Source organism: Eleginops maclovinus, chromosome 12 (genome assembly GCF_036324505.1).
Source record: "Eleginops maclovinus isolate JMC-PN-2008 ecotype Puerto Natales chromosome 12, JC_Emac_rtc_rv5, whole genome shotgun sequence".
Lineage (NCBI taxonomy): Eukaryota > Metazoa > Chordata > Actinopteri > Perciformes > Eleginopidae > Eleginops > Eleginops maclovinus.
This window is the reverse complement of record NC_086360.1, coordinates 23,141,243-23,168,722: the sequence shown is the minus strand read 5'-3', so window position 1 is coordinate 23,168,722 and position 27,480 is coordinate 23,141,243. Positions and strand designations below refer to the sequence as shown.

At 42.9% G+C, this 27,480-nt stretch overlaps 1 protein-coding gene across 1 annotated transcript; it reads right to left on the bottom strand.

Annotated features, from left to right (window-relative positions):
* Positions 1–456: 456 nt before the first annotated feature.
* dnah10 (dynein axonemal heavy chain 10) lies at positions 457–27,312 on the bottom strand. The gene is made up of 76 exons (XM_063897494.1): positions 27,087–27,312; positions 25,992–26,074; positions 25,781–25,889; positions 24,850–25,007; positions 24,538–24,768; positions 24,160–24,350; positions 23,818–24,016; positions 23,530–23,724; positions 23,216–23,386; positions 22,673–22,852; positions 22,422–22,574; positions 22,187–22,341; positions 21,952–22,103; positions 21,705–21,863; positions 21,410–21,617; positions 21,130–21,286; positions 20,553–21,032; positions 20,312–20,470; positions 20,115–20,231; positions 19,906–20,008; positions 19,373–19,551; positions 19,080–19,291; positions 18,815–18,968; positions 18,491–18,724; positions 18,291–18,413; positions 17,543–17,776; positions 17,234–17,457; positions 16,871–17,140; positions 16,608–16,791; positions 16,387–16,521; positions 15,621–15,773; positions 15,299–15,487; positions 14,950–15,096; positions 14,177–14,368; positions 13,921–14,039; positions 13,680–13,838; positions 13,464–13,599; positions 13,247–13,369; positions 13,027–13,158; positions 12,722–12,938; positions 11,328–11,447; positions 11,071–11,216; positions 10,838–10,990; positions 10,107–10,367; positions 9,856–10,028; positions 9,679–9,772; positions 9,328–9,495; positions 9,002–9,190; positions 8,423–8,594; positions 8,135–8,338; positions 7,976–8,056; positions 7,643–7,840; positions 7,387–7,548; positions 7,129–7,303; positions 6,769–6,950; positions 6,532–6,668; positions 6,230–6,447; positions 5,887–6,108; positions 5,615–5,762; positions 5,228–5,507; positions 4,900–5,129; positions 4,536–4,809; positions 4,341–4,445; positions 4,096–4,250; positions 3,865–4,019; positions 3,519–3,702; positions 3,220–3,420; positions 2,857–3,066; positions 2,660–2,755; positions 2,403–2,574; positions 2,167–2,298; positions 1,825–2,036; positions 1,567–1,734; positions 1,290–1,470; positions 1,069–1,214; positions 457–982 (listed from the first exon to the last, which is right to left on the bottom strand). Exons 1-76 carry the CDS (start codon positions 27,310–27,312, stop codon positions 836–838), a joined length of 13,353 nt encoding a protein of 4,450 aa, XP_063753564.1. The 3' UTR covers positions 457–835.
* Positions 27,313–27,480: the final 168 nt, after the last annotated feature.

Sequence of the window (27,480 nt, the reverse complement as noted above, 5' to 3'; positions counted from 1 at the left end):
TTCATGATGCTGATTCAAGCCGTATGAGGATTTCAGTCTATAGGTCCGAGTTTAGTCCGACCGTTAGAGCTGCTCATACACAGCCTGGTTAAAATCTGCCTTCCTGTGACCTCACTGCCACTGCCCGATCCTGCGGGGGCTGTCTGATTTCAAGAGTAAATTTCACCTGCTTCGGCATGCTGACCTCAGCAGCCTCGATTACTCAGTGCTGCACTCGGTCTGTTTGCTAAATATTCAGTAAAGCACACACTGCTACCTTTACTGCAGAGAACAGCTGAAAAGCTACTTGGGTAAAGTGGAAAACTTCAGCAGCTTTTGGTCAATGGTACATTTTCCACTGTATGCTGCAGATTGTGTTCCCTTTACAATCTCAGCAGGGCATCCAGCATCTGCTGTCCTTTTTAGGAATAGACAGAATGAGTGGTTATTTTGTTCAAGAGAGAAAATTAGACGTGATTTAAAATTATTTGCAAACATTTATTCATAAATACAGAAGTAAAATACTAGTGGGTCTGAAAGATGAGCCACCATAGCCTGCTGGCACTTTAGCCCACTGCAGCAGCCAAAAGAAATCCCTGGTGCTACTGCCAAGAGGGAAGGGCTCAGGACTGATGTGTGCTGCCATCTAGTGGTAAATAAATATAAGCTGTGAACTAAGTAATACGGCAAAATTGTGGTTTTTTGTTTTGTGCATATATTACCTTTTAACAATATATAAACGATGTTCTCATAACTTATATGTTGGCCAATAAGTCAAAACGAATGATTTCTTAAAAATTAAAATAATCAGCATGTCTGAACAAGCTGTGTGAAAGCTAAACCGCTCAGTGAATCTTTAGTCAGCGTTGAGGCATAGACAAACCCCCCGGAGCACCCAGTGGGAGAGGTGCATGGTGGTGAACAGGTCTGCCTCAAACACCAATCCCACACCCATTGCATTCCTGCGCAGAGAAGTGGTGTACACTGGTGTCCGTAATGTATTCTGTGAAAAGAACACAAAAATATGCACATAAGTTAGTGGGAAACTGAGGTACTGTTGGGAGGGCCTGTAGTGCCTTTGGTCCACACCTGTAACCTCAGGCGCCGTGCCTCTATGGGGATGACTTTGAGGATGGGAAGTTCAACAACCAGAACTTTTGGTTGACTCTTCACCAGACAGCCCTCCTCCGTGTCCCAGTCTGCTCCCTCTAGATACAGACCAGACACGTAGCAACCTGCAGGGAAACACACTATGAGCCTTTACACCTCCTCTCTCATCCTGCTGCAAACGGTGAGAGATATTTCATTACCCTGTCCAGGTCTGTCACTGATCTCATCCTCACTGCGGTACTGGGTGACCTCTGTGTACAGCGTGGAAAGGTCCAGAGGCCAACAGTTCTTCCTGCATGCGGTTTGAACCAGGGCAGTCAAGTAGGACTCTGGGATATGTAGTCCTGACAGCCACATAACCTTTGGCTCTTCCTTCTCCACCTGGTGGACCCAAGATACACAGATACATTAGCATCACATACACTCTCAACTAGTTAACAAAAGGCTACGTATGAACCGGGATGGTGTGTGTCCCACCCAGTAGCTATACTGTTCATAACGCCTCTTGAAATGGCTCATCCAGTTGCCGAGGGACTTGAGAGTGTCAGGAGCCAACTTCTTCCAGATGGCCGGGATGTGACCGTTAAAAAGAGCCCGAGCGACCTCATCCAACTCGCTGCTCATACCCACCTCACCAGACAACGCCTAGGGGAACACAAGACAATCAGAACAGATCCAAACCCATGTAAGGCACAAAGATGTTACATCAGTGTGTGTTTCCCCCCTCCTCCTCACCCTTTGCAGCTCGAGCAGAGAGCGCTGCATGCAGACCACTAGCTTGTTGAAGCGCTCCAGTTCTTGAAGCAGCACCACTGAGGTCGGTGTAATGTCTGTGCCAAACTTTTTACAGATCACGTCTATGTCGAATAACTTAGGCAGCTTGTTCTGAATGTCCTGGGCCACCTGGCTGATAAACTCATCCCTGCTGATGCTTCCACCAGAGTCGCCTGAGGATGAAGACAGCGTTCAGAAGAGAGAAAGCACGGTTGGGAGGATTGTAAAGTGAAGATTGTTGAAACATCTTGTACTTTCAAAATGTTTTAAATGGAATGTCTTTCTTTGAAATCAGGAGTCTACCTGTCTGAGGCTGCAGGTCTATGAGGTGACTCCACATGTCTTTCGCTGCCTGAGTGTAGTATCCTATCTCTGCATTGGAATTAAGACCCAACACTTCTGGTGTGTTTGCCATCGGCAGATTCTCAATCTCATCTGTAACACACCGAAAGGTAGAGTTGTGAGTGATGAAAGCAACTTAACTCTTTTATCTCTTAAGTATAAGGCTGTAAATGAATGAAAATAACATAACAACTGACCAGTATATGAGCTCTCAGGCCCATTTGGAGGGATCTTATAGGCTACGTCCTTGTTGCTGAAGAAGTGGAACTGCCGAAATGTGTAGAAGAGGAAGTCTCCGAAGTACTCGTCCATGTAGACGTTCAGGATCCTGCGGTCAAAGCTATCTATGGCTCGCCCACCATACATCACCTATTGAACATTTTACATTTACATCAACCAGCAATATAACACATAATGTACATATGCTACTAAAATACAATGCAGTTTGACTTACCTCCCCAATAAGGTATTTGAGACTTCCCCACGGAATATCGCTTTGTTCTTGGTTGTGAGCTTTGGTCAGGTAGGTGTTCAGGATCTCCATACTCACCTGTTAAACACAGAAGTGAAATAATATTAAACCACCTACTGTAGATAGAGACTAATAATCAAACAAAAGCCCTTATTTCAAATGGCTCTACAGTCACTTACAGAGAAGTCAGACTCATTGAAGTCGTAGCGGACGTTCCAGCCGATCTTGCCGTACTTGCGCCTCTCTTGCACCACAGCATGGAAGAAGGCCAGCACATACACCAGGCTGCGGAAGGCTGGGTGAGAACATGCATTCAAGGTCTCACGGGAGATTTTACAGTATGTGGCTCTCATGTTCAGCTTGAGACCATTGGGAGGCTCCGTCACCACCTGCAAACACACACAATATTAAAGCACGTTAACACACAGAAAAACCTTTACCTATCATCATTTAAGTTACTCTGCAATATCGCTACCAAGAAAAAACACCAGTCTTAGAAGCCAAATCCAGAATAATACATTGAAAATACTGCTGAGATAGACCTTGAGAGACTTTTGCAGGATTCCAATGGGAAAATCTGTGATAGGGTTAGTGGTGACCCACAGGCGGAAGCTGGGGTTGGGCTTGGTGATCATCTCTAGGGACTTCTCCAGTTCCTTTAGCCACTTTACCAGCAGATGGCAGTTCTGCAGCATTAACCACTGACCCCGGGACACCGCCCTCTCCAGCAACTGCAGTGCCACCTTGATCACAGGAACAGAGAATAATTACAATCACTGTCATTACTGTTGTTACAACCGCACATCAGGCTTTTGGAATATGAAACACTGGACTTCAGTACCTTCTCTTGGCCTTGGCCCATAGCAAGGAACTTGAACTTGTTGCCCTCAAAGCCGGACCTCTCTGCTAGTTTCATGAGGTCCGTGGCTGGGTCAGAGCCGGGGCTCAGGATGAAAACAATGGGGGAGAAAGGTGTGCTTTGTTCATAAATTGCGTCAAAGTTGATCACAGGAGGCTGCACATATCTGAGCGGAAACAAAGAACAGAAGAAGAAGAAGCAGTAAATCTCAGAGCTTGATTGACATTGTCTTATAACACAGTGGTGGTTATACATACATGCTATATAATGTGTACAGAGTGATATAGTGTATACAATAACTGTAATATTGGAATAGAAACAGGCTCACTTCTCGCCCATGGTGACCGTGACATAGTCAGTCCCAGCTCTGTAGACTCTATCGACACGGAAGCAGCGCAGCAACAGCAGCTTCTGAAAGGCTGAAAGGCTCTCCTCATATTTCATGGGGAATGGAGCCTGTTCTGGTCCATCTAAGTCATACCACTGAAGAGAGAGAAAGTGAACTCTCAGCTGATGAATTCAAATGTCCATTTTGATTCTTGTCTCTTTGGTCACTTACAGACTTCCAGTCAGTGGAATTTTTCTCAACGTCTTCGGGCAGAGAGCCAAACTGCTGGGGAAACAGCTCTGCTAGTTTCACTATGTCCTCCCAGCCTTGGTCTGCAAGCCAGTCACAAGGCTTTTTGCGGGTGCTCTTTTCCAGGGATAGATTACCTTTATAAATGCGATGAGAAAAACATTTACGTTAATGTGCAATGACTGTAGTCTACTTTAAGAGGAGTTAAACTTCTTTGAATATCTAACCCTTGATGAAGAACTCCAACTCCTCCTGAGGTGACCTTCCTTCTGCCTGTTCAATCTTGATGGTCATGTTGAAGGAGAAGAGCAGCTTGTGTCTCTCAAACAGACCTATGGGTATGCAGTTAGTTCAGATTATAATATAATAAATACTTTGCTTTATGTTAAGAAATGTATCACTCTCCAGGGTTTATCATTTACCTGTGCAGCCATAGTTATAAACACTGTAAGTCAGAGTGTTCATGATGTTCTTCAGTCTTTGGAGCAGGACGGAGTCAGGCAGAGATTTGCGCAGTGATGAGTCAAACACTCCCAGGTAGGAGGCCAGAGAGTACTGGTACATGCTGTTAACTAGAGCCATTTCTGTCAGTGCAAAGAACAAGATGGCACCGCGCTTCGCAGCCGGTCGATAACCGTCTCTGAGTTGATCAATGTCCACGGATGTCTTCTGAGCCAACTTCAGTTTCTCAGACACCTGATGATCACAAAGACAAAAACAGTATTTAGGACTAGGAAAAAGCTAGCCTTCCACAAGCTAACGTATGCTAACTGCAGCCAAACTGACCTCCCTGGCTTTGGACTTTGTTTCCTCCAATGTGTGAACCAACTCTGTGTTGTCCAACATGTTGCCTGAGGACGTGGCCAGCTCTCTGAGCAGGGAGTCCCCGAGGTTCTTCAGCAGCTTTTTATTGTTGCTCGTTTCTTGTATCAAAAGCTCGCGCTGCTCCTCCAGCTCCTTCTTCTCAAAGCCCATGATAACACTCAGCAGCTGGTCCTCCAGACCCTTTAGGGTTACTACACGTAACATAGACACAATCAAAGGGCATAGTAAGCATTTACAACATGCAGTTCACCTTTTACAAACATATGGTAGCCATGCAACACATCCTTACCAGTGTAGTTAATGACCATGGCTTTTCCAAACACTGATGGGGAGTATTTGGGGTTAGACAGTTTGGTGTTGAGGTACAGCTTGAAGTTTGGATCGTAGTCCACCTCCTTGTCACCCAGCATGATGACCTGTCTGCCCTCTGCTCCTTTCACATTCTTCTCCAAGACATTGTCAATCACAGGGTCGATGTACTCATCCACGTCTTGAAAAAGGAATGGGAAGCCGTATTTGATGGCCATCTCGAGCTGCTTCAGGAAGTCTGGATCATTGAATGATGAGATCTGAGGAAAGAGGTTGGAGAACGAGGTACATGATAGTGTCAGGACCACACGTTGGGTAATGCAGCAGTAATGCCACATAACTGGTATGGTAACTAAACATGTTGTACCTTGAGGTTATTCTTTGCTTCCTTTTTCTTTATCCAGTTAAGGGCTTGCTGCTGTGGGTCGATACACATGGGGAAACGGCTCCCTCTGCTTGTGAGGATACCATTCTGCACTGACAGCTCATCTGGAGGCAAGCCCTCTGAGCCCCATCTGTCACAAGGGGTTTGTTTGACAAATATTTAGGCACCTGAGATGGTGTACTGCCAAAGTGAAGACAATGCACCTAACCTGCTACCATCACATCTAATTTCCAACATTTGATTTGAGGTCTTACCTGCTGATTTCTACCTCATCAGTCAGAAGGTTTTCCACTATGAAAGGCTGGCTCAAGGGGATGCTTCTCTCCAGCACATCCTTAACCCAAACTTGGTTAACCATTTCATTCCTAAAGTCCGAGCTAAAGGCCCCTACATAGCTCAGGAAAGCAGCAGAGACCAGACAGTCACCCAGGAGACGAACGCGCCGCTGCTTCAACTCCTCCAAATCTTGTGTCCACCTGAGTGGGTCAAATGATGAGAGCAAAATAAAGGGGTGAAGAAAACGAGATTAAAATAAATCAAATAAGAAGGGTTCTCTAGATGTTGTGACTCCATGTGTTGCATCTTTGATATCCTCACCGTTCATTTTCAGAGCTCAGGCCAGAGATGAGTTTGTCAGCAGCGATCAGCCTCCTCTCCATGAGCTCAGCCTCCTCCTGTAGCATCTGTTTCTCCTCGATAGCAGCTTGGTACTTATCTCCAAGAGCTTGCAACTCTTTCTGGATATCATTAAGCTCACTCTGAATGCGCTCCAGCTCCCGCTTAATCTGAAAGAAGTTCCTCTCTAGGCGTGCCAACTGAGAAAATATTGAAGGTATAGCTGTTTAATTTGGGTTTCTGTTCATAGAGCATGATGTTAGAATGTGCAAACATCACCGTACCTTCTCTCTCTTAGGTTTTATCTCCCTTGCCACCTCACAGTAACCCATAATAGCTTCGACAAACTTGAGCATTCCTGAGCCGGCCTTACTGATGGCTTGCATCTCCTCAAAGCTGGTCTGGAGGTTCCTGAGGAAGCCTAGCCAGAGGAAATGGAAAATAAAACAACTATAGCATACTTGGTACTAACATACACAGTGCATGGGTATTATTATCTATAGATCCTGAAGCCCTCATACCTCGAACTGTCGTGACCTGGTTGTTACTTATGGAATCACAGTCCATCTCCATGAGCGACCGCAGGAAGCTAGCCTCGGACATCATCCCCTTGGCGGACTGCCAACTGATCTCCTTGTAGCCACGCAACACCAGGATGCACTCGCAAACCACCTGCACCTGTTTGGGAGGCTTTGCAAAAGATCTGTAAAATATATCAGCAGAGAAAAGTCAGGAAAAGGAAGAGTATGGATTGAGGGAGTCTGTTTTCAGTCAGGTTATGCATGTTAATCACTGCTTGATTAAACATTGTATAGGTTAAATCAACCCCACATTGGTTTGACAGAATGAAAGTGATACTCTGAGTATGTCGTGGAGTATACCGGATCTCTGTGACATCAGATTTTTCCAGGTCTTGCAGGGCGATGCGGGCTGCCTCTAACGCGGGCAGAGCCTCAGCCAGGGAACTTTCAGCTTCCTTCTTCTCCACAGCGATCACTTTGTTCTGCTCTTCAATCTCTTTGGCTTTGTCCTCTGCCAGAGTCTTTTTCTCCTCAGCTAGGAACGGAACAATATTGATAAGTGGTTTGTAATGGCTGTGTTTAGTTCTCCCGAGTTAAGAGCTGCTGGTTCTCACTGACCTATATCCGTGTTTGTTGCGATCTCATTCAGCAGGGCCTCACAAGCTATGGACTTTTCAGCCAGGACCACCTTCTGATCCGCCAGCTTGATATTTAACTCGGCCAGCTGCACACTGGCTTCCTTCAGTTTATCCAAACCTCCCTCGAGATGCTTGCACTGAGCTGGAACAGAATCAAAACATAGTCTCTCAAATCATCACAGACATAATAATGTACAGAGGACATGTGGCACTGACTTTGAGTTCCATTTTCTCACCCAGAATATATTGGTCCTTTTCCTCCAAGAGGTTAGCATAGGTGCTAATAAAGTCCAAGTAGTTCTTCGGAGTGACATAGTTACAACGTCTGAGCTTCTGCTGGAAAAGCTTGCTGTAGTCACCCACAGAGCTGTGCACCATGCAGACATGAGCTATCACTGCTGCAGTGTGTGCCTCAGGAATCATCGGACTTTCACCTGTGGAAAATTAAATAAAAACAAGACTTTTGAATTTAAAAAGAAATGATAGTCCTGCTTCAGGTCTCATTACAGCTAAAAGAAGAACAGAAAATACACTTTGCATAACAAATCAATAAAATGTGGTAAACGTACCGAGGAAAGACTGAGCCACTGCAAGTAACGCCTGTGGAGGCCATGGCAGGAACCAGTCTATGACAGTATTATTCATCAGCCCTGAGGAGAACAGTACACACAGTTAGAGAAAAAATGTGTGAGTGTTATACAATCATCTGAATCCTGACTGCATTTCACCTGGGAAGTTCCTACAGCGCGTCCTTAGGGTATCCCCCACTGGTGACATGCCTAAAACAATGTGTAGATTGTTGGCACTCTTGTTGACAAAATATTGCCACACACTCTCTTTAGAAGGCCCTGCTCCCATTGTTAGAGCCTCATCTCGAAGCTGGTTGAGTACTGACTCCTTCTCGTCATCAGGGAACAATGCGGGAACAATGCCTGTAGAGAGAGAGCATGATCAGCACTACAGCTGTGGGTTTTAGGAAAAATGGTGTGAGCCAGGAGGAAACACTGATGACTGACCTGAGGTGAGCATGTTGTTTATGAGTTCCAAGAAGCCTTCCTCTGCAACATGGGCCTCAGTAAAGAGGAACACTGTCTTCTTATTTTCAATGCCAAGCTTCAAGTACAGAGCTTTCAGGTCATCGCGGAAGTTTGTCTCACCGTATCCTCTGCTTAGAGTTATCTCAAACACCTGGGAGAAGCAGATTCCATTACTACATGCTAAGGTTTACTGTCCTTTATCTTTGCATAGGGTTTTACAACATAGAAATAAGAATAGAAACCCGAACCAAAGGCCATACATTTCTTCTTCATTAGAACTTGAAAAAAAAGTTACTTATGACAATACTCTATTGCTCTACTGAACCTAAGATTGGACTTATTAAAATACTCTCAATCAAGATGACAGATTTTTCTTACAGCTGAAAATTGTAATATTTTAGATGTATTTGTTCTTGTCTATTCCCTTTTTGCATATATTTTATATGTGGTATCTAGTAGTTCAAGTATATTGTAATCGTAAGCCTAAATAAATCACATTTTGACATATTTTCCTCATTTGCCCTTCCCCACATCCGCCGTGTTTCTTGTGTTCACTACCTCACATCCTGCGGTGTAGGCAGCGAGCCTGGTAAGGGACTGCTTGCCAGAGCCCCCCACACCAACAAGCAACGCATGGCCTCGGTCGATGCGGATGATGCGGTGCACGCGGGTCAGATGATCCAGGGCATCGACAAACAGCACTAGGTTCATCCGCGACTTGTTCTCATTATATTCCTCGAGAATTTCCTGCAGAATTCAGAAACACATGGTCCTTCAGTACGATTGAAGACAGATAATGGCATGAATGAATTCTTAGAAATTGTTGTAATAATACATTACAAAAATAATTAGACTGTGACCCCCCCATTGCAACTTGATAATACCTGGAACAGGGCTTTCGACACGTCATAGTCCTGTATGTCCTCATAGGCCCTGGGTTCAGTCTCACTGAGGGCTGTCCTGTAGTCTCCAAAAAGAATTGGGTCCCTCATGACTGTCTCCATGTCTGACTTAAAATGCTCCTCAATCAGATTCTTTATGTGGCCTTGGACCTGGTGTTACATAACACATTTTGTTCATTTAAAGCTACAATACAAAACTATTCTGTATGCAGTAGATGAGCCTACATATGTAATAATGTTATAAGACGCAATTCAGTTGTTGTTTTTGTCCTTGCAGTCAATCCCGAGCAGAATCTACAGTAAATATTTACTACTCTTAGTAACAATAATTACCAAGGCTTTGTCAGTTTCGTCAATGAGTCTGTCATGGAAGATTCTCAGACATTCATTCCTCCAGACACGGACAAATTGGGTGACAGTCAAAAACCTATTAGAAAGAAATCAGGTGAAGCGATTACATTTAGAAACATACACCTCGAACAAAGTCTAATGAGATGTGCTAGATCCGACCTGTCAGGTTTGGTGAGGGTCAGTCCATTGTAAACTCTTGACAGGTCCCTCAAGTTGAAGATGTAGTGGAACTTGGAGGGAGTGGGGGGTAGATCTTTGATGATGTTGTTGTACAGTTCCAGCGTGCACAAGGTGACTCTATCACAAACCTTCTGTATGGCGTCTTCAAATCCCTGAAACATTTGTCCAAGTTTATAAAATCTGAGCAATTGGGATTCTGATATTGATTGATGTGGAAGAGAAATACTCACCCTGGTGTGGCCTTTGAGGATGGAACCATAGATAAGGTGGAGAGATTCCACTGCAGGGAAGGGGATGTTGAAGACACTGAAGAGCGAGACGAAGCGGGGGTCCACCTCGTTCCTCCCACCTCCCGCCTTTCCCATGGCTGCAATAAAACCAAGGTCCTTGAGGGTTTTGTAGTTAAGATCTTTCCCTCTGTCATACATGCCTCCTCGGTCCAATAACAGCCTCAGGAGTGCAATGGGCTGTTGTGTGCCGTAGCTATCCACCTGGATGAGCATAGGATACATAATTACACGTCTTAGTTGAATACTCGATTCTGATTGGTCAAGTCCGACATTTCAGAGGTTAATAATACTGGATAACGCACCGCTAAGACTAACAAGGGAGAGAAGGAAAGACAGAGCGTTGGACGTCAGATTAATCAACAGAAGAAGGCAGAAGTACAGAAACACGGTATTGGCTCTGGCAGTGTTTAAGGACTTGTTAGTCGGAAAAAAAACGTTGCACAAACTTGGACGGTTACAGAAAACATCAATCAGAGCTGCCTTCATTCTAAATTAAGTTGTTGTTGTCGGAGTTTCAGCTGTTGGTGGGCCATGGAACAGAGTTGTTGTTTTTTTGTAGAAGCAATACGATCATTTTCAAGTCGAAAGAATCTATTAAATTAGTATTTGTGGCCGTGTAACTGCCACAGTGAAGGAGCTGAGAGGCTTGGTTGAGAGCCTGGCGCATGTACCTTAGGCATATTCATGTCATCTATGAGCACCAGCAGTCTCTTCCCCATACTAGGCCCATAGATCTCTTTGGTTCTTTTCTCCACGTTGGCCTCGAGGTTCCTCTGCAGGTCCATTGAAGTTGTTCTGGATGATAAGTTGATGATCAGAGTAATCTAGAAACAGATGGTAAGAAATGAATTCCCCTCAAGTGACAGAAGAGATGAGCACATTGGAGGTGAGAAAGTGAAATTACAATTCTGTCTGCATTGAGGTTCTTCAGGAAGTTATGGATGGTGGCAGTCTTGGAAGTGCCCGACTCTCCGACCAGCAGCACCGGCCGCTTTATCTTCACCATCTGCTCCAGGATCCAGCTGGCTCTCGTGGTGTCGATAGTCGGTACTTTAGCGAAGATGATGTATCAGTGAATTTAAGTCGTAGAAAAGGCTTCAGAAGGGCCTAAAAGTTGAAATCCAGGTGTATGAATGCAGTCACTTGATATTTGCTCCTTACCTAGAATATCAGCAAACTTCAAATCAGGGTTGTAAATGTATTTTGGGACCAAAGAACTCCAGGGAACCCACTTCTGCCGTGTTCCATCAAAATGGAAATCATACAGGGTGGGGAGATATCCTGTATGGATTCAGAAAACGTGTCATTAACAATAGGATAGAAAAGTGACATGATACAACATACTTGCACTGGATAATAATAATGTCAAAAACACATAACTGGATTTTTTCTCATCATGATATATAAAATAACATACTTTTCCATAAAAGACCATCATAATTGACCTAGTCTAGTTTTATCTTCCACCCCTGTTCTCTAGTATACGATATTACATGTATAAATATATTTATAAAATTATCATAGGGTAACATAATCAGGAAGGACCATGATACCAATATGCAGGGTGCGATTTGACAAAAAAACAGAGGGGGGGATGTTTTTTTAAATTTATTCATAGACAAGAACATTGGACTTTTAACTTGCATAACTAGGGAGAAAAAAACGCAAAAAGTAGACAGGCCCTTTTTTCGGGTCCGTGGATTAGTCCCCATCACAACATGGCAAAACTTTTAATAACCCATACATGTTTCTATTCAACGTCACAAAAACATGCGTACACACTAACAGGCAGAAAGCACCATAGAACAGCATCAATGCTCTCCATGAAAAGACCCTCCAATTAACTTAAATCAAACACTCAAAATAATTCACTAAATAGCACAACGTGCTGTCAACACTCAGGGACAGGTCTGGAAAACTAGACAAAGTAAACAGTCGGCTCTGGTGACAAATATGTGGTGGCTTTTTCGTTTTTCCTATCGGGGCATTGTCTGCAGCATTTCGGCCCTCTTCTATCCACAATTCTGCAAATGGGTCCTGTAAAGTAAGATGATATGCTGCTCTGAACGCGTTTCATGTTTGGTTCAGCGCTGTTTTTCCTGCGAAGTTCCCGCACAAAAATGTTACAATGTTTTTGTGTTCGATGATGTTCAGAAATATGCACCGTCTGCCAGAAGGCTGCTGAATAGCCTACTCTGATGTAAAGACACTGAAGATCGTTAGATTTCAAGAGTTTAAGTAGGCTAGCAGTTAAGTTGCATTCATCGCTATCAAGGGGGGGAAATCCTTGTCCCCACCGGAGATAAAAATAATTTAGCAGAGGTAGGGATAGGAAAACCAGAGGGGGGGAAATCCTCACCATCCCCCCCTACAAATCGCACCCTGCCAATATGTATCCCCTTTTTTATCCCAAACACAGATCACATTCTCCACACATGCAATAACATAATAAAAGTATAAATGAAGTCAAAGAAAAAAAGAGATAATAATCAAAACTTTTTTTTAACGGATGATCTTAATATTGTTTTCCATTTTATTCTACATTCTTGATTTACCTGGGATCTCACCAGGCCCAGCGAGGGCTTTCTCATCATGCACTGTGGATAGACAGGAGAGTTTTTTGATGAACTCATCAAACTTGATCCTGCTGCTCTCCATCAACGTGGCCCCCAGTGAGCAGTACAGAGCTTCCAGGAAGTAACACTCCACTACATCAGCAGTGATGCTCTCACTCTCTAGCAGTGCATCCAGTGTCAAGCACAGCTGAGTCACCTAAACACACAGACAAGATCAACTTAGGACTTATTAACTTCATATCGTTAGTAATGGAGAACATTCTGCATGGATGAGATTAACCTACCATGTTCAGATCTGTCTGAGGGACAACAGTCTTCAGTTTCTGGCCCTGTTTGCCGTTAACAATACCTTCCACAATCATTTCAATAGAGCTGTGCACATACTTCTCGAACAGTTGGTTGAGCATTTTTTGTTCCTAGAAGAAAAACAGATAACATAACTGTGATACCGTCGAATGATAAACATGTGCACGTTTTACATAGGGTGCATATGTTCTCTCACACCTTCTCCGTCCTGTCGATTACCCATCTCTGCCAGTATGGGGTGTAACGTAGATTTTTGGGGTCAACAAAAACCATCCCACAGCGGGAAACAGTAGCAGGGGAAGCGTACTGCAGATCTCCAACCTGTGAGGGCGAAGTTTCCCCTCATTATTGATTGAGTGTTGCTATGCAGTTAATTGTAAGGAAAGGTTTTTGTTGCGTGGTAAGTGAGACAAACCTCGAAAAGCAGAGCACAGTGATTCTGTAGACGTATCCTTTCTCCGTTAGCTAGTGTGAGGATTTTGTTGTCATCCATCACTGAGTTCATATTCTCCACCCACAGAGCATCCACATCCCCATCGAACAGGATGTACCTGTGAGGCAGAGTTCAGATAGTGAGAATGAACGCAGATTTTTAAAACGGTTTAATACACTTGTCTGTTGTTTTTTTTACCTTCGCTCTTTTTTATCAGTAGGCCTGTTGATGTCCCGGAAGATGTTGGATAGGATCCCATCCGTCCAGTCTCGAGTCTCAGGGTCCAAAATCCCGTAAAGTTCAATGACACTCATGGCTTTTGGGTTCAGGGGATACATTTTGGTTTGGTCTCCCAATCTGAGGAGGAGTTAAAATAAATATCACTATTGTCCACACAAAAGATCAGGAAGGTGAATTAACAGAGGAGATGTAAACTGACTTGGTCTGAGCTTGACATAATGTGTTAATCACAACAGATTTCCCTCCGCCTGTGGGGCCCACAACCATTGTAGTGTGTCTCGTCATCATCGTCTCGTACATCTGCACCACTTTATCCACCTGAGGGCACAGACAGCATAAAGAAAAGGGTGAATCATTATCTAAACACTCACATTAGCCAATGTAACCACACAGTCTTTAACTTGTGTGAGAAAGCCTGTATATCAAAGAACAAAATCGAGACCCAGATGAGTCACCTGGTTTGGCAGCATGACGTATTTGTTCTCCTCCAGGATCCCTTCCACGGCATCATTGAAGTTGGGATAGCGAACCCGAGGGCAGTCCAGCCCAGGGAACAGATCTGTGATCAGCCCGAGGAACAGGGGCACGTCCTCAAACACAAACTTTGGAAGGTTCATGTCCCTGAGCGCACGCATCAAAACCACATCCTGTGGAGAGGGTAAAATACGACAATGCCTACATGAATTGTCCATTCTAAATCAACGAAATAAAATAAATGGAAAATCTGTCATTTCTCAGCAACAATCTCAAACAAAATCACAAGCTTAGATCTTTGAACACTCACTAGTTTACCTCTTGAGTGTAAAGCCCTTCCATTTTTAGTTTATTAAGGTAAACTTCGATTTTCTTAACATGGGTCTGAGGGATGGTCCCTTTTCTAGAGTCAGGTTTTCAGCAAGACTGAAACCGTTTATTAAGCACTATAAAACCAGAGTTATTCCTTTCTATTGTAAGATACTTGGTCGACACTAAAGCTGCCTTCACATGATCAGCGACAACAGCAGTAAAATCATTGCAGAGTCGTTTTATCGCATGTGAAGGCAGCTTTAAAACACCTCGTCTGAACCTTGCATTGGGCAATGTGTACAAATTCCATTATTTTCTAATCAGCAGTGAAGCATCAGTGTATACCTGAGGGAGGACAATCGTATATATAATCAGTTCCCTCTTAAAATGAGCTTAAAGTTAATTTATTCACTTTGAGAAGATTCAATAATTGTATTTGTACCTCACTGAGATCTGGTGAGCCTCTCTTCAGCTCTCCTGCCATCACCAAGACAGACTTCAGCGCTCGCAGGCCAAAGTCATAATGAGACTGCTTGGACAGCTGCTCACGGGCCAGCTTATACAGGACTGTCATCTTCTTTGCCAGCACCTAAAATGAACAACAGTAGAGATGTGAAGTGACAAACAGTTTGCGGTGTAGAGTGTTATATTGTCTTTCTAAGTTTACATTCATTATTAATCATCCTTGCATCTCAAAACCTCCTGAGAACACTAATGTAAATGTGATATAGTATAAGCAGACATTGCTCGTATGCTAACAATGTAATTTGTGCTGTGTGTGTGTCCCTCACCTTGGCCAATAAGAAGCCCTCAGAGAAGAGCATGATCTCACAAATCTGCTGCAGGTCCGGCACAATGACCACCACCGGTCTGAACAGGGCTTTCACGGATTCCGGCAGCTCTGTGCGTCCTGCATAACCTGGGTTCATGGTGATGAAAATCCCCATGCGACTGTCCAGGCTGATCTCCTGCCCCTCGAACTGATAATGACAAAGGTTTCATTTAGAGGGAATAAAGTTCAACAAGTCTTCTGTGTGCAGGATAAAGAAACAAGGTAAAATAAAATGTATATGAAACTTATTTTCAGTGTATTCATAACTACAGCAGACTTACATGAAACCTTTTCAGGTGCAGAATGAGAGCTTTGCGGATAGTCTGGATTTGGGAGGAGATAACTGACAGCACCGAGGCATCGATGCGATTGAACTCATCGAAGCAGCCCCACGCTCCACACTGGGCAAGTCCAGAGAAGATCTTACCCATAGCCTGCCAATAAAAAAGGAGAGGATTCAAAGATGTTTAATATACTTGTTTCACAGGTTCCTCAAACAATGCAATATAAACATAAACAGACCATAGAAATGAAAGAAAGAGACTGATGCAAGACCTTCCCCAACCTAACCTATATTTTCTTTGGACTTTCTGCTGTTTCACCACAAATAACTAAATAGGCAAATCCTAAAGAATTAGAAATAGCAGTTTTCAAAAAAGCTGACAAGCGCAGTGGAATTAGCCATTTCAAAAAGGAATAGCACCCGTAATAAAATGATTGGCATTCTGTTATTTTTTGTTATTAATTAGTACATCTCACGTGCAAAGAAGTGATTCATAATTTACACGAGGACAATCATTTTATGGTGTTTTCTTAATTTTGGTTGCTGTTTTCACATTTTACGGTATTTTCTCAAACATCGTTCTTCTATAAAAAGATATTTTAATAAATGTATATGTTATTTTTCATTAGAACAAAGCAAAACAATAACTTAATAACCTTAGAGGTGAATTATAATGTAATGAATGGGTCCTATCTAAGGAAAGGTCAGGAAACAGGTTTATGGACCCCAGTCACTTCTCAGCAGCTGTTTTGTAGCCTTCTCACCATGTGGTCCATGCCTTCCCCGCAGTTGGTAACCACACAGAGCAGACCCAAAGCCTTGGCTAGATCTTTGGTGGACTCTGTCTTCCCTGTACCAGCCGGTCCAGCAGGAGCTCCTCCCAGGTACATGGAGAGGGCCTGTATTACAAATAAACACACTCATCACAAGCTGACAATATGTATGTTTCTGCTGGGGTGATACAACTGTGGAAAGCTCCTCAGACCTGCGTGAGGGTGAGGTAGATGCGGTCTGTCAGTGGGGTTATAACCAATCGTCCGTTCAACCCCATGTATTCATAGCCGTAAGAGAACGACGCGCTGCACTGCCACACAAACAGGTTGTCGTGTTTCTTGACCCAGTAGAATCTGAGTTGGCTTTCCCACTCAAACTCCTGTGCGTCCATTATACTGGAAAGAGAATGAAAATGTTCACCTTCACATAACTGACTCTGAAATGTGCAATGAAGAAAACCTGGTAAAGTAATACCTGTTCTGTACAAAGCTGTCCACGATGTCTCTTGCATGGACATCGATGATAAGGACAGTGTTGATCTTTCGCCTGTCGTTTTTCTTCATAGGTTGTGTAATGCGTTTCACCAGCTCATCAATCTGCTGGTGCATTTTGTTAGCATAGTTCTTCAGTGCGTTCTTCTCTCCTTTCTTCACATTCTTAAAGACGTCCTCTACTTCCCAGGTCCACCACACTTGACTCGCAGCCAGCACCACCATTCCCTGATACAGCAGCATCCAGTCCACCCTGAGAGACGAGAAAACGACACCTTTACTGCGAGTCTTTCACACACACAGCCCCTGGCAAAATGACCCACACAGTTGTAGTATCCACACACACCTGCTCATGTCTGCACAGTAGCGGAAGATTGCTTCCTTGGTGATGAGTCTATTAGTCCTCCTCATCTCCAGTAGAATCCCTGTCATCCACTCCTCCACGCTGCCCTTCACCGGGACAGCTTTTCTCAGCTCCATCAGCTCACCCTCAGCAGACACCATGGCTTTGGCTACTGTCTCCCCATCGCCTTCCGCATCAAATCTCAGAGATGCTATGTTGTCATACATCTTGTGGAATATAGAAAATAAAATAGTTTTGTAAATGTTTCACAAACACTGATTGCCTACTGCTCTGTCTGTAGTGGTGTGATACCTTTATCATGTGCTCCTGGACACAGGAAGGGTCACTACTCCCCAGAATGCTGAGCAGTTCATCATCCGAGATGAAGAAGAAGCGAGGAAAAGCGTTCCGTTTGGAGTCCAGGTAATCGTTTAGACTCTTCTGGCACCTCTCTAGATCGTCACTTAGGGTTTGCAGGTATGTCAGCCGGTTGGGAATCAAACAGCAGCGCTTAATGGTTGGACCCTTCACTGTGTCACTCATTATCTACAGAGAAAAGAGGAAGATATTTTTTCACATATCTAGCTATAGTCTTTTGTTTCATCAAAAAGGCTAAAGACACAAACATGGACATAACAATAACATATAGGAGATGACATTCCCATCTCAGACAAAAACAGAAGAAATAAAGATACAGTCAGTAGGATCACTTTTCATAAACAAAAATAGGTTGCCAATGAAATACCACCAAAAACACAACATGGCAAGCATATTTATCATTCCTTTAATCCCACTCTTCGTTAAAGCGGATTATTTCCCCTCTCATGGTGTGTTGAGCCACCCTTTGATTTTTTGTGGCAATCATTTTTTCCAAAATATATTGTATTTTTAATCTACTCTTTAAACACCTTAAATTAAGATTACTCCTTGATTGAGTTTGAAAAATATGTATTTTAGCCAGAAGAATATTTGTATTTATTAACTGTGAACGGTCTTCATTTAAAAGCCCAAATCTAATATTAAAGGGTGTCAACCAGAAAGATATTATTGCAACTCTTACCTCTTTAAACTTCTTGTCAATGTTATCAAATTTCTTGGCTTCCTCTGGTAACTGCGAGCTAATGTCTCCACCAACGAATATGCTCTCCAGGTACATCCATTTCCGTTGGACCATCATCCATACCTGCAAGAAATATATTTTCAGAAGGGATTTTATGTATTGGTTCAAGATTGATGGGATATTTGTCCCCTTTCACTGACCTCTATGGTCTCACTGATAAGGGATAGATCTTTTTCCCATTGCTGTATGGGGCCCAGGAAAGGTCCAACAAACCGGCTGCCCGCCATGCTCTGTAAGTTCATGGCATCGTTGTCCACATTCAGCATTATCTCTTCCACTGCACCCAGAACAGAACCACGATCCTGCGTGCCTTTGAAATAGGGCAGCACACTGAACTTCATGTTCTCCCAGGTCTCGACCACCTCCTTCACACCCTGGAAGACACACATGAATAGAGTTTTATTATATCTTCTGTGATTTCACTGATAAAGAAGTCGTGTTTGAGATAAAAATGGGAAGCTTACCTTCTCAATACTGAGCTCTTTCACAGCAGAGGTGACAATTTCTCCTATGACATTTGCATATTTGTTCAACTCCATAGCAAACATATTCTCCAGAGTGAAGCTGTCGTTCATCTCAAACCTGGTGCCGGTCTTTTCCATCAGTTCCTTCCAGTGTCTGTCGCCCCAAATATAAGACTTATGATCAGTGGTCTATGTACATTATCAATACTTTATACTTCCTCCTGGTGTCACATTTATTCAAGTTGGTGTCGATCTGCAGACTGACCTGTCTCGGAGAGCCTCATTCTTCAAGTCCAGGAGCAGAGGCAGAGAGTCTCTAAACTCCTTCATGCGTCCCTCCAGGAAGAAGGCCACAGGTAACGCCCGCACATCTTTGGGCAGCTGCCTCAAGCTTTTGATAAATCCCTCAACACCCTCCTGTAGCTGCTGGATGTCTAAATCGACCCACAGCGTCTGAGACCACTCCGTCTTTGCGTCCTAAAAGATGTACGGATAAACTCTTGAAATACTCCCAACAGAATGATATGTAATGCGTCCCAATTTGCAACCACGTCCTACCATTTGAGCTTTATAGACACCGTATATCTGTCTCAGGCCATCCATGTCTCTCTGTATGCTGATCACATCCGGGTACATGGTGACTGGTAGGTCCAACAGCTTTTCAGCGTTAGCTAGCTCCTGCCGTCCCGCCACTATCTTAGCAAGGTCTGCTTCATAGGTTGCCATTATGGTCAGTCCTGAGAAAAATAAAAAAGAGAGACTGTTTCCTAAACTACATTTGGAAATTGAACAGCATACTACGTATTTTATTCATAAACCACCTTTTAAACACTCTGACAAACTACTTTGCAATATAAAAAAACATGAGAACAAGGGGATAATATAATCTAAAAGCCAGCAACTCAACGTATACTGTAAGTTTAGTGAAAACAAACAAAAGGTAAAAAGACATGCATAAAATGACTGAACAGCAATTCTAGCTGATTAGAGACGCGATTAAACACAAAACAGTTTGAAGCAAAGCTCTCCTCAGGCAGGGCTTCACCTCATCATATATTATTGCTGTAGATTGCACAATTAAAGGCAGGTACCTTTCTCCAAATCATCTCCCACAGCTCCAGGACCATGCATGTTAAAGCTCTCAGCAAAGATAGACAACTCCTGCGTGAACTCTCCAATCTTGTCCTTTGTAGTCTGTGAGTGTAAGGGAGGGAGATCATTTCAAATACATTTCCTAAAACAAATAAACAAATGTTTTGCATGTTGTGTTGAAGCTGACTGTGGGGGTTTGATGTCTTACCTGAACAAATGATTTCTTGACATCTGTCAGACTTCGATCCACATGTTTGGATGCGGCAGACAGGTCTTTCCATGTTTGCTCAATTTTCCCCACCAGCTCCAGTTCATCTTTCCCGACCTACAAAAAAACATAACACAAGATGTTCAACCAGGAGACAACGTCAACTAATGGCCCATAATTCACCAAGCGAACAGTACCTGCACTTTGTAGATGGCCAGTGTTCTGTAGCTCTCCTGGATATCGGTGTATCTCAACTCCACATCTACAGACATGTCCCTGATGTCTGATATGGTGCCAAGGACAGACTTCAGGTTTTCAAAGGTTTCAGGGTCTTGTTGTAGATTCTCAGAGAGTTGCTTTTGTAAACAGTCAAGAAAATAGAGATGTAACACACGTGAAAATCACTGTAAAAACAAACTGTGTAACATGATTCATTACCATGAGTGTATCTCTTAAGTTGAGCAGATCCTCCTTGGCAGGCTTGTTGAGCAGGCTACCTAATGAATGGATCCAGGACTCAGCAGACTCCCGCAGTGTGTTAGCCAGGGGCTCCAGGTTCAAACGGATGACGTGCTCATTCCTGAACATTTGCTCCTGCATCACTTCCTGAATCCTATCAGAATATAAGCTCATCTTATCGTCGTAACTGGCAAAGGATGGTTTTTTTGCAGCAAACTTTTCGTTGGTGATGGTAATATTCTTTTCCCAGAGAGTCCGATAGCGTGTCCAGTGGAGGAGGTTCTGTTCCACAGAGGAGAGCAGCCGCTGGATGTTCTGGTGAACTGTGGAGGCGATTTCATTTATCTGAGAATTTGGCCACACCTCCTCGCGGAAGCTAAACATCACCGATCCATCCTCACTGAACACATACTCTGGAGGGCACAGCATGCAGGTCCCACGCATCCAACGCGGAAATTGCTGTAAAGCAACAATAAGGACAGTGTGTGTGTCATCGTCAATGTTCAATTATAGATTTTTTTTATGCAGTGTAATTCTACAATCCTGAATATGAAACCTTTGTGCTCTCTATACAGTCTTTGAGACATTTCTTCATCAGCGAGTAGATCTCTTTGCTTAGGGGCTGCGTCACAATCTTAGGGCCAGGCAGGATGGCATCAATTTGGAAAAGAGCGGTGTTTCCCATCAGGACCGTGTTAAAGGCCTGGAGATTCCTAAAGGTGAAGTCAACAAGAGGGATGGTACAGTCAGACATATTTGCACTGTAAGTAAAAGGAGAGGCGAGTATTACTGCTCACAAAGTAGAGAACTTGACAACCTTAACATAAGGTGGTTACCTCAGCACCATCTTTGTAAGAGAGTCCAGCACTCTGCGTTCCCAGTACTTGTAGTAATCTGCCATACATTCGGCCTTGCCACTGCACGTTCCCATGATCAGATGTTCCGTCTTAGTGATGAGGGGTCCAATGTCTGCGTACATCCTACTCAGCGGATTCACGGTCTTGGTTTGGTCTCGCTCAACACGTTCAAAGAACTCTTTGACACCTTAAGAAATACGTGTGGTGTTAAGGTAATGCAAATAAGTCGGAACTCTTACAATAAAATGTCTATATCCAGGAAATGACATCATACTTGGTAGGTCGTTATCTGGGACTGGAAACTTCAGTAAATTGGCCATCCCTATGGATTGCAGCTTGGACTCAATCTCCTTCTCATTCATCTGAATCTGGTTGACAACCGATTCAAACTTAGACACAGCCTGAGAGCCACGTTTGATGAAGTCGTTGATGCCTGAAACAAAACAAGATTTATACATTTTCAATCAAAGCTTCCTCAGAACACAACTAAACAGACATGTTAGACCATGTTTGCTTCATACCCAAAGATTTCCAGTTGAGTCTTTTGCATCCAAATTGCAATACTCCTTGGACCATTTTCATTTGCTGTTCCAACATTTTGCACTGTGCAGCACTCAGGCTGTCCATCACTGAGTGGTAGCAGTTGACAGTTTTTCTCAGATCATTCACGTATCTAAAACCAAGGGGGGAATAAGTCAGGCCCGAGATTGCATCAGTCAGTGGTTTGGTATTTAGTCACTGGGGGATTTTCACTACCTGATGAACTTGTCCTCTTGTAGAGCAACAATTTTAGCCAGATCAGGCAAAGTGTAGTCCTGTAACTCAAGGTGGAACGCCTCAGAAATGATTTCTCTGAGTTCTGGAGCAAAATTCACAATGTATCTCACCTCTCTCAGAGTCAGTGGGACTTCCTTTAAATCAGAAATAATAAGGAGATTTGAGGGAAAGTGTATTTGGAATGTAACAGTTATAAACTAAAAGTGAGAGATACATACCCGCTCTGCTTTTCATCGGTAGTGATGACCAGCAGGGCTTGTTTCATTAGCAATGGCAAGTTATGTGCTGTCACAGCAGTCCAGTTCTCAAACTTCTTCAATTTAAAGTCTCTGATCTTCACTGCCATTTCCATATACTTGTCTTTGGCCTAAGCAGAATGCAGCAACAGTCACATAAAGGCTTCAAATAGAATTTAGGTGCCTCAACAAATGTATATTTACACAGAACACAGCCGTACAAACTCACCACTTTGATATTCTCACACTCAAACATATGCTGCTCTTTCAGGAAGGGGAGGATGGTTTGTTTGATGGGATGCACAATAGACTGAGCCCATCTGATGGACTTTGCCACTGGAGGCTCATTCCTAAGAAGGGTTGGTGGTTTGTCTTTCTCTGCCTCAAACATGTCATTTATGCTGTCCACCTACAACAAAAAAAACATTGTACAAAAGAGCTTGGGGCAGACCATGATCCCTCTAGTTAAACATTATAAACTGGCACAGCAGCACAACAAGAAATATTGTTTACTCTCATTTTTGCTTTCATACAATGTACATTGTTGACGCAGGGTAGGATTAATTTGGATTAATGAACTGAACCTTGATTTGTCAAAGGTAATTAGCAATAACGTGTAACTTCAAGATTGCACCATATTGCTAAAACATGCAAGAGCTCACTGTCGCTCGACTGAAGCTTTGTACTGATCTGATACTACATATTGTGATAGCAGTTCATCTTTAACTGTGAAATACCAACAAACACTTGCTCTTGTTTCCAGGTACAGTACCTCTTTGCAATACTGAGCCAGGATGTCGTTAGACTTTTGCATCAAATGGCGGTTGACAGCCTCTCTGGAGACGATGTGTTTGAATTTCAAGAGCATGTCAAAGGCAGCAGCTGAAGAGCGCTGTGTCTTAAAGGACTGATCGATAAGGTTAATGGCCTCCACCTCAATAGCCTGAACAGACACAAGAGAGAAGTTAATCAGCTTGATAGCTGAGGTACAGCAAAAAGAAAATGATGTTATTTTATTTGTTGTAAACTTAATTAAGTTGTGTGTTGTACTGTATAGCTTCTGAAGTCCAGATGTGCTGAACTCACCTGAACTGTTGTGTTAAAGTCTTGCATGATCATTTTCCAGCCGGGCATCTTATGGATTTTGAAAATATCGCAACTGAATTCTTCAATAGGCCCAATCAGACTATCCACTCTGCACAGCACTTCATCGATGCGTTTCAGGTCACTGGTCACACCTTTTAGCTCCGGACCGAAGATGTTATAGAACTCTTCCAAAATCTGCACAGTGCAAACAAAGAAAAAAGTCTTTCAAAAACCTGAGATGTGTTTTAATACATTCTGAGGTTCAGTGAAGTGTGTGAACACACAGACCTGCAAAACATTCAGCAGGTCCTGGCAGACGGAAGCAATGTAGTCAGTCCTCTCAAACAGCCTCTTACGGTCGAATTCCCAGCGCTGATTCCTGCCTGATTCTTCAATTTCAGCGCGCACCTCAAAGTAGGAGGATTTCCACTGGTCGAGGACCTGTTTAGCATCACGCACCTTGGATTTGGCCACTTCCCTTTTATTTCTGTCCAAGCACAGCTCATTGTTAAGTTAAACCGAAACAACAAAACAGCTTATTTGAATAAAGGATTGTGACTGACCAACATTGAAATCATTCTTTCTATGCCCTGAACCTCTAATGTTAAGATTAAATGTATTCACACGTACTTGAATAGCATGCTGACTCCGATTATTGGAAGCACGCGTTCGCACAGCTGCCAGGCAATACGTTCCATGAGAGGCACCATGCGCTCGTTTGTGTTGTAGTGGCAAGAGATCATCCACACAACCTGCAGGCTGCCCATCAAATCAGGGATGGTCTCAAGGATCCCACTCAAATTTGCTGCAGTAGCGAGATTCTACAACAGACAATGGTAACTTGATAGAAGTGAAGGTGAGGGCAGGAGAACAATTCTGTAATCATGATACAAAAATACAGAAAGTGTGTTTTTGCTAGCAGAAGTTACACTGTCCAATGTTAACAGAGAAAGTAATATTTCAATTTGAGAGATATTTAGCGGTATTCCTTTAAAAAGTGCAGCTCACCAGGAAGTTTCGTTTCAGTATGGTGAGGAAGTGAAAATTGTCGTCTGCCTCCACACGGTACTTAGTGAGTTCAGCCACCGTTCCTTCCAGGGTCTGAACCATACTTGAATCTGCTTTGGCCATCACTTCCAAAACCTTCCTTACGACGGGCTGATTGAGTTGCTCACTCAGAACATTCAGGACGGATGCTCGCCCCTGCCAAAGAGCTATCTCGGCCAAAGGGCCAGGTGCCTGGAGGAAAAAGGAAAACTGTTGTTCACATTTGAAAATCCTTGTGTATGTGTTGTGGCTTTTGCACCAAGAGTCACAAACCTGTGGCTGTTTGTTTTGCTGCTCCTCCATAACAACGGTGATCTTAGTCTGCCAGTTCATCAAACACTGCTCCAACTTCTCCACCATCTCTCGGTCAGATAGCAGTACGTCTACCTTTGGCTTCAGGTCTAGCTCAGGTATGTGCAGCACAATCTCATCTACGACACAGGTAAAGAACTTGAAATTGTACTGTGAAATGAACCCTCACCCATTGAAAACATGAGCAGTATATGTGAGGCTGGTTTTTAACTCTATTTAACAACCCCCCCCCCCCCCACACAAAAAACAGAACTTCTTCCCAACAGTTTACGGTAAACAAAGTCCCGGGACAGCTGAATTTCTTTTGGGAAAGTGAGAATTTTTTGGAGTTCAATACAGTCTTTACTTATATTTTTAATAGTGAACGTCTGATAGATTCTGAAATGAAAAACAATGAACCCTTGTTGTATTCCATAAATCCAACCTTCAATATGAGTTTGTTGGATAGTCGTCTCAAGTTGGCCCAAAAACTTGTACGTCCTGTGAAGCATCTCATTACGAATCGTGAATTGCCCACTCGGCTTCGCTGGACTCCCCTCTTCACAGCTAACTTCCCCGCTCTCATAACCTGCGCCAGTCTCCCTCATCTGCTCGGCAGTCATTAAGGGTATATACATCTGAAAAAAGACATGTGAAAAACTGCATGGTAACCATTTTTCTGAATGTTAATGGTTGCGTTTGTTTTTTTCTTACATTGACAAGTCTTTGATGCAGCGAAACAAGGGGATCGCCGCTATGACGACCAATGGTGAATAGCCTGGACATCACAAGAGGGGCCTCCTTCTTGTTCATTGGCTGAACAATTATATCTATTTAAAACACAAATAACAACATCTTGGTTTATCCTGTTCATGTGCAATTGAGGGAGAATGATATTGATGCATCTTCTCACCCTTTGTGTTCCTGATGAAGTAGAACAGAGTGGATTTCACAAACTGCTTTGGGAAATCATTTACTGACATGTGAAGCTCAATGTGACGAACAACTTGAATCTCAAGCCCCTGGAAACACACACCAAGAAATGTCAAACACATCCTAAATTTGAAAGCAATTACCACAAGAGGAATGAAATTAAACTTTGATCTCACATGTCTCAGACTTACTTCACATATCTCCTCTGAGCCTGAGGTGTTCTCTGCTCCATTCGGAGTCCCATCAGCATCTGAAGCGTCATCTGTCTTCCTTTCTGCGGTTATCAAGGTTGTAGAATAAGTGACCATGTACAACACATTTCTAAATAAAGGACTAAAAACCTCTCTGCTCAAAGTCAAAGGCCTGCAATCAAAATTGCAAGTACAACAAATATAAGCATCAAAATGTACTTCAAGTAGTCATTATGCAGATTTGAATACTATTTCAGAAAATATATATATTTAATTTGTTTCAATTATAAATATTGATGTAAATTAGAGTGTTATCAAAGCTGGTAAAGGTGCAGCTCATTGTATTTACTTTGATTGTCCCCTCTATGATTTCCGATTTGTGTTTTTATCATGTTCTGTTGCCTCGTAGTATATTTACCAAATTGTACGGTGTCCTTGGGTGTCATGAAAGGCGTCTAAATAAATGTATGATTATTATTATATTATTTACTTCAGGGTAGCTTATGAATGTTACTCCAGGGGTAAATAAAGTCTTATTTAAGTGTTGATTATATTTCTGACATTAATCCAAATCTGCAAAGTGACTAAGACTTTTTTTTGTTGATAAATGTAGTGGAGTAAAATGATACTGTTTACCTCTGAATTGTAGTGGAGGAGAAGCACAAACAATTAGAAATACTCAAGTACAGCACAAGTCTCTGAAAGTTGGGACCTATTCACCAAAGTTATGATAAGTTAGGATCTGAAGTATATCCTACAAAACAAAATACTTGCCACTTGGTAGGATAGAGGTAATACAGATCAGTTTGAGTCTTTGATGAACAGAACTTTAAAAAAAAAAAAACTACATTTGATGACATGGGGGTGATTTTCTCAAAAGAAGTTTAGTAGTGGTTTTCCATACAAGATATTTCGGCTGTTAGCAACAGTATTACTGGATTCCCTCTCCAGTAAACCCCAGGTTTTTCTCTTTTGTGAGGTACTATAAAGAGTATTTGGAGATTGCCGGTCAAGTAAGCCATTATGATCTATGAGACACCTGTGACCCGGATGTAAGCTAAAACCTACATGACAGTCAAACTTTTGCCAACTTACCAAGTGGAATCTTAACTTCAATTTCTTCCTCTTTTACAGTTTTGAAAAACAAAAGACATGATGGCGAATCTTCCTCGGAGACAAAGTCCAAAAAGCGGAGCACTTTTTCTGCTTCTTCTTCACGACCGAGTAGCTCGTCGAAAGTATTGGGATGCTCCGGTAAAACGAAGCCAGCAGTCACGCACTGCCGGATCCACTCCACCCGTAAATCGTCGTATTTTACCATATTTTTCACCTAGTTAACATTTGAAGAAGTTATAGATTCGTACCTATTTTATAGGTTAAATGTCCCGGGAAACTTAATCATTGTAAGCCTACGGCTAGCATGCAGCGTCTGTAGTTTGGCGTTACCATAGAAACCACCAAACGTCTCGAGCCTACCGTTTACAGTCGG

Excerpts from the sequence above, each read along its gene's own strand:
- dnah10 (XM_063897494.1), bottom strand. The coding sequence starts at position 27,312 with ATGGTAAAATACGACGATTTACGGGTGGAGTGGATCCGGCAGTGCGTG. Across the intron at positions 23,725-23,817 it reads ACCTGCTGAATGTTTTGCAG|ATTTTGGAAGAGTTCTATAA; the intron begins GTCTGTGTGTTC and ends TGCACTGTGCAG. Across the intron at positions 6,951-7,128 it reads TCTGATGTCACAGAGATCCG|ATCTTTTGCAAAGCCTCCCA; the intron begins GTATACTCCACG and ends TATATTTTACAG.